We start from the raw sequence: 6714 nt of genomic DNA, 5'->3' as shown, positions 1-6714 counted from the left end.
AGTGCCCAGAGCAGTTTTCCTGAGATCTGCCATCCCTGCTTCCTCACCTAGTCACTAGCATCTTTAGTCTTGACCAAATGGTATTTGAAGGAACCATCTTGATCCTTGATACTCTTGCTTCTGTCCTCTCTCCAAAACTGCCATCACCTTGTGCAGTTATTCTTGTCAAAGGGAAAAGGGAATTGCCCCATTTAACTGTATTGATTTCTCTGGCTGCAGCTTTCAGGTTTTTTAAAATTGCCTAGATCCTGGCTTAGGGGTTCATTCCAGGCTTGTTCTTTGGTTTAAGCTCTTCAATTAAACCCTGGTTCAAATCTGGGGTCTACCACTTAATAACCCTGAGACTTTGTGTAAATTACTTAACCATTCAGAGCCTCAGTTTACTAAGTGTAGCATAGGTTTGATAAGTAATTCCTAATCCAAGTTTGTTCTAAGGGTTAAAATAATCCAAGGACTTAGTCCAGGGCCTAGCACATAACACCTAGTAAATTTTCCTCTCCTGTTGATCTCTTTAGGCTCTAGTCATTCTCTCTGATCAAACAGCAACCAGAAAAAAAAAAAAGCACCTAGAAATCTTTCAAGTCCCAGTGTTTCTCATTTCTCACACCTATTCTTCTTATTTTGTTTGGCCTTTAAAATACAAACCATTCCCCATGGTTTCTCTTTTCCTCCAACCCTTGATACCACTAGCTAGGTTGCCTTTTGCCACTTGAATAACCACAAGTACAGTCTAGACAAGTTTTGTTTAAAATGCCTTTTATTCGTTCAGTCAGTCCCCTCTAATCTCTTGTCATTTTTTCTAACCCAACCAAGTTAACAAAGCGAAGGTTATTTCTAGGTACAGGATTTCAAGTGATTTTGACTTTTGATCTGTGATGGACTTTATTTTTCCTTCTATTCCTGTCCAAACTATTCCATACTAGATAAGGAAAGTAGAAACATTTGCCTCAGTGCCTATCTTATACTAGACCTCTTAGCAGCAACCCCAGGACCAAACTGAGCAACAGACTGGAGTTCCTTACCACTGAGCAGATCGATTCTATAGCTCCAAGATAAGACTACATTCTTGACACAGGTTAAAGTAAAAAAATTATTCTTGTTGCATAAGATCTTGGGCTTTAAATTAGAAAGCAATGTTCTATCTTGCAAAGCAGTATCTGTCCCCAACACACACACACACACACACACACACACACACGCACACACAGCTGTTTTAAAAGCCATACTTCTATACTGTTTTATCTAATAAAGACCAAGTGCATTGAGACTGAAACCCATTTCAAGTTCTTATAAAGGTGATCACACTGGGCTGTGCATTATCAAGTTGTAGATGCCCTTCCCTGCTATTCATTATGCTTGAATGGCACACCTCTCCTTTCCACTGAAGTACACTCATACTGTAAACCCTGCCCTCCTCACTTGTGGGTACCTAGCAGGGAACCCACTGCTTATCTGTGATGCTGAGACTCCGGAACAGTAACCATAACCCTTAAAAGAAACAAGCTGCCCTTTTCTTTATGGCCAAACCTTAACATATACAACATTCAGAGTTGTCACCTTTCAAACTTTCCCCCATTACCAGTGTAATAATATAATCCAGTCTACAGCAAAGATAAACAGAGAAACATAAGGAAACTATAGGGAGAATAACATTTTAAGACTTGGGTCAAACCTTACCTTACCCATCCCTCTTCAATTGGCTTTCTTTCATTCCTCATATCCTCTAGATCATGGAAAGGCTAACACAATTAACTTTAAACAATTTTTATTACACAAAGGTTGTCACATAATTGGATATTGCTCTACTCTGTACACAATTATTCTTACTCTCCACAGAAAGGCTGCTTCTTAACTTCTCATCTGTTGATGGCAATCACTAAAATCCTGATTTTAACAGAATAGTAGTAAAAATGCCTCAGTTATTTAAGTTGAAAGCAGTACATTGGTGCATGGCTCTTATACTCATTTACCAGGAATGTACAAATGTCTTTATTCAAAAATACAAAATAAATTATCTGTAGGCATGGACAATGACAGCAGTAAACCATTCTACGTTGTCAACTGAAACCAGTAACTGATGGTTACAGTGATTTTCTTAAACATCAGCCAGCCTTTTCTTCAGTCATCTCCTTCAACTGACCTCTCAAAGTTATTGGTGAGGAATGCTGCCTTGAGCTTCCTCTCACAGCTCATTAATGATGGTAAAGCCCTATTCTAGGAATTAGAACATGCCACCTCCCATCCCTCCTCCCATCCCACCCATTCCGCCCATTCCAGGATCCTTCTCTTCTTTAGGAATTTCTGTGACTACAACTTCTGCTGTAGTTAACAGAGAGGCCACTCCAGCAGCATCCAGTAATGCAGTTCTCACAACCTAGAAAAGAAGTTTTGATAAAATATTACTTTTCCTTAGTAAAAAATTAACAAGACTTGGGACTTCCCTGGTGGTCCAGTGGTTAAGAATCCGCCTTCCAATGCAGGGGACGCAGGTTCGATCCCTGGTCAGGGAACTAAGATCCCACATGCCACAGGGCAACTAAGCCCATGCGCTCCAACTACTGAGCCTGCATGCTCTGGAGCCCACGCGCCACAAGAGAGAAGCCTGTGCTCAACAAAGAGCCTGTGCACTGGACTGCAAGATCCTGTGTGCCAAAACTAAGACCCGACGCAACCAAATAAATTAATTAAAAAGAAACAAATTAACAAGACTTAATGAAGAGTTCTTGAAAGTATTTTTAGACACTGGTGAACTATTTACCTTAGTTGGATCAATGATTCCTTTTTCCACCATATTCACAAAATCTCCAAGCATAGCATCATAACCAACTTCTGAAGAACTTTGCAAAATTTTCTCAACTATCAATGATCCTTCAACACCTGCATTCTTAGCAATGGTCATTGCAGGAATTTTGAGTGTTTTTTTAATAATTTCTATACCTATAAAGAAAATAATTTTTTAGCAAATTTAGTTCTTTCCTTTGTAATTATTATAGCACAATTCTACTTGTGAGAGTACAGATGTAGAAAAATTCCAATTGGGAAAATACCACAGGTCAAGTCATTCCCCCTGAAAGATCTCTGACATCAGTGCTATTCTACTTTTGTTATTCTGGAAATTGCTTTATGACTTCTTCTTCCATCTAGTGGCAGCAAAAATATAATTCTAACAACAGAAAGACTAAAATCAGGCTACAAGTAAACTCATTACTAAGGTAACTTTTTACCAATTTTTTGATCTTCATTAGCTGGAGTTATTGAATCCAAGGCTGGAAGGCACCGAAGCAGGGCACAGCCCCCTCCCAAAACAATGCCTTCTTCAACAGCAGCTCGTGTAGCATTGAGGGCATCTGTAACTCTGTCTTTCTTTTCATTCACTTCAACATCACTTGTCCCACCAACCTAAAGATTAAAAAAGAATTCCAGTTAGTATGGCTTCTCCCATTCAAGCTGACTGCCTAGAGAGTCATTAAAAAGCACCTAGTTTACTTAAAAAGCAATTTAAAAAAGGTTGCCTATTTGTTACAAGTAACTACGTGATTAAACAGCTAATAGTGTCTCACAAGTCAGACTCTAGACTGATTATTAACAAAACATCTGTTCCTACACAACTCACCCACTACAAGTTCAATTCTGGTTTTAAGGAAGGAATGTTTCAGTAAAGAAATTTTATATAATAAATATCTCCACAAGGAAGTTGATTCCCTAAATATTTTGGTTACATACCACAGAAATAGTCATCTTGGGCTTAGAACCCAAGAAGCTTATTTATAACAATGAATCTTACCTTTAGCACAGCAACACCATCTGAGAGTTTTGCCAGACGTTCATTCAATTTTTCCTTTTCATATTCACTAGTTGTAATATCTAACTGCTCGATGATTTCTTGAATACGCTTTTCAATTTGAGCCTTGTCACCTTTTCCTTTCAAGAGCATGGCATCATCTTTGGTCACAATGACCTCTCCAACTTTTCCTAAGTCATGAGGCTGAACATCTTCAAGATTTAGAGTCAGTCCTTCTTCTCCAAATACCTACAAAAACATTTTAAAGAATGAACAAATTACATATTACAGCTTTTTTCATTACACCAAGTTCATTAGTAATATATCCTACAGGTATTTTGATAAAAGAAACATCTTGCAATACTGTGTTTCTTTGAAATGTGAGATTTCAAGACCAAAGCTAGACTAAACAAAGTCTGAATATAGTCTTTCATGACATTTCCAACTTCTCATTTAATTCTCAATTATTAACTTTGAGAAAACTGTGAACTCAGAAAACTCACCTAAGGCCATACTTTTGGTGCAACCAAAACTAGACCCTAGGCCTAACTCTTAGATCCCATCCATGTCTTTTCTACTACATTCTTGAAAACAGGTTAGTCAGTAAGCCCATTCTTGGGCCAGACTCTTGGCGAGTTAAAGAAAGGGACCTTATCACTATTTAACCCAATCTCTACCTCCCAAACATCTAATAAAAACACAGATTAAGTAAACATTTCAGATGGCAGTATCTGACTATGAAAATGTGAATTCTGCCTATAAATTTCAGACCAGGATGTATAAATAACATTCAGTAAACCAAAATCACATTTATTTTACTTACTGCACCACCAGTAGCAATAGCCATGTCTTTAAGCTGGTTCTTTCTATTGTCACCAAAACCTGGAGCTTTGACTGCTACAACCTGAAGACCAACTTTCAGCCTGTTAAGAAGTTATTAGTAAGATTTAAATTTTATAAAAATGTCTGTCTACTTCAAGTTCTGACAACTAAAGTTACTTAGGAAACTGCACTTTAAAAAGATTTTTTTTGGCTCCCTAGCAACTTTTGGTCAAGTTGAGACAGGAAAGGGCAATTTTCCATTTATCCATATTTGCCAGTATCTGCTTACCTTCTTAATAAACTGCTAACCTTACATGCTGACCTTTCCAGTTGAAAACATGTAAACAGTGATAACTATTTTATAGTTTGTGAAAATCAGAACTACTATATATTAAATTTGGAGATCATCTAATCAGCATTTACCCTTAACCCATGGGTTCCATTTAGTATTAGATTAAGTTGCTATTAAAGTCAAGATTGAGCAGTTTCTTCTTTTTTATTGAAGTATAGTTGATTTACAATACTATATATTTCACACAGTGACTCACAACTTTTAAAGTTACATACTCCATTTATAGTTATCTAATACTGGCTATATTCCGAGCAAGCAGTGTTTTTAAGTTCAGTTTGTTTATAAATGTAAATATTGCTGAGAATATCATTAAGCTTACTTACATTTTAATCAGGTAATGAATACTCAGAATATACAATTTTAAAAATGCCCATTTGATACCAGACTGAAATGGAAGGAATGTACAAACTAAGAACCGGTCAATTTTATTAAGGACCCAAATAAAAATCAGAGGGTTACTTAACCTCTGATGATATGCGAAGTAAACTGGAGATACAACTTTACAGGTACCAGTAAAATGGCTCAATGAAAACTCTTCAGGCCTACTGTTTTTCTATTTCGGCTTCAAATCCCACAATCTCTAGGGCTTTTTCATAATCCCAAAAGCATATCCAGTCTACAAACATTCCAGGATAAGTAAACTCACTTAGGTTAAAGTACTCAATTCTCTAATATATACCTGCTATTTCATTTGTGCATTTCCATTACAATGGAAATTGGAGACTCTCATTTCTAATGTACCTCAGTTCTAAGATTAGGAATAATATGTATTTTAACAACGCCCTAAAATTCTGTTTATAGTGTTAACACTATCTATCTTAAAGTAAAAAGTAATACACTAAACTATAGATTAAAAAAATTAAAAGAATAGACCTCAACTTACTTTGAGTACCAATTTCTCTATTTCAGACTACTCATTAACAAAATTTTCCTTTAAACAGATTATTCAGAATGGTAGTTGTTTACCTCTTCCCATGAAAAATTGTAATTGTGAAAATATATTTTCCAGAAGTCTTTTTGTAAAAAAAAAAAAAAAGAGTAAAACTCATGTCATTTATCTTCAAAACAAGTGTAAACACTTAGGCTATCTTATGAGAAAGTTGCATAAAACATTAAGGACTCTGGGACCCCATTCAAAAAAGACAGAATCATAACTGGACTAAGGGTTCATGGTTCACACTAATATTATACAAACACAAGTAGTTCAATGTGAAGGTACATAACGGAGATTTCAAACATCAATACAAATAACTGCCTTCCACACAGAAACGTAAACCAAATACCACTGCCTATTACCTATTCAAAACGAGTGTACTTAGAGCTTCTCCATCCACATCTTCAGCAATTATGACCAAGGGCTTACGGTGAGCATTGGCAATTTCAAGAGCAGGAACAATGGACTGGACACTAGAAATTTTCTTTTCACTTAACAGAACATAGGCATCTTGGAATTCACATTTCTGACCTGCAAAAGCAAGGAACATTTCTCACCAACTTTAGAACATTATCCTGAAAATGACTGCAATTTAGAAAAACCTCTAAACCAAAGCTCCAGTACACTTTAAAAGTGATTGATGAGTTCATGTTTTTCCTTTCATTTCTCATATACATGAACTTTCTTTTATTTATTTATTCACTGTTATTGATCACTGACTGGATGCCAGTGCCAGGCACTGTTCTAGACTCTTGGGGTAGATCAGTGGGAAAAAAAGTGAAAATAAAACTCTGCCCTTTAGAAGTTTTCATTCAAGTAGGGAAA

The 6714-nt window shown here is 36.4% G+C and overlaps 1 protein-coding gene across 1 annotated transcript in view; it reads right to left on the bottom strand.

The window, feature by feature from the left end:
- Positions 1-1748: 1748 nt before the first annotated feature.
- Positions 1749-6714, bottom strand: part of HSPD1 (heat shock protein family D (Hsp60) member 1) — a 9374-nt gene continuing 4408 nt past the window's right edge. Inside the window, exons 6-11 of the mRNA XM_007465697.1 lie at positions 6252-6420; positions 4605-4704; positions 3785-4030; positions 3225-3399; positions 2759-2937; positions 1749-2374 (exon numbers count right to left, since the gene is read on the bottom strand). Coding sequence (XP_007465759.1) covers positions 2222-2374; positions 2759-2937; positions 3225-3399; positions 3785-4030; positions 4605-4704; positions 6252-6420 — 1022 coding nt within the window. The 3' untranslated portion in view covers positions 1749-2221. The remainder of the gene's footprint in view (positions 2375-2758; positions 2938-3224; positions 3400-3784; positions 4031-4604; positions 4705-6251; positions 6421-6714) is intronic.

Source organism: Lipotes vexillifer, unplaced genomic scaffold (assembly GCF_000442215.2).
Source record: "Lipotes vexillifer unplaced genomic scaffold, Lipotes_vexillifer_v1.1 scaffold113, whole genome shotgun sequence".
In the NCBI taxonomy this organism is placed as follows: Eukaryota; Metazoa; Chordata; class Mammalia; order Artiodactyla; family Lipotidae; genus Lipotes; species Lipotes vexillifer.
Note: the sequence above shows the minus strand (reverse complement) of the source record. Positions and strands in the feature narration are given on the sequence as shown.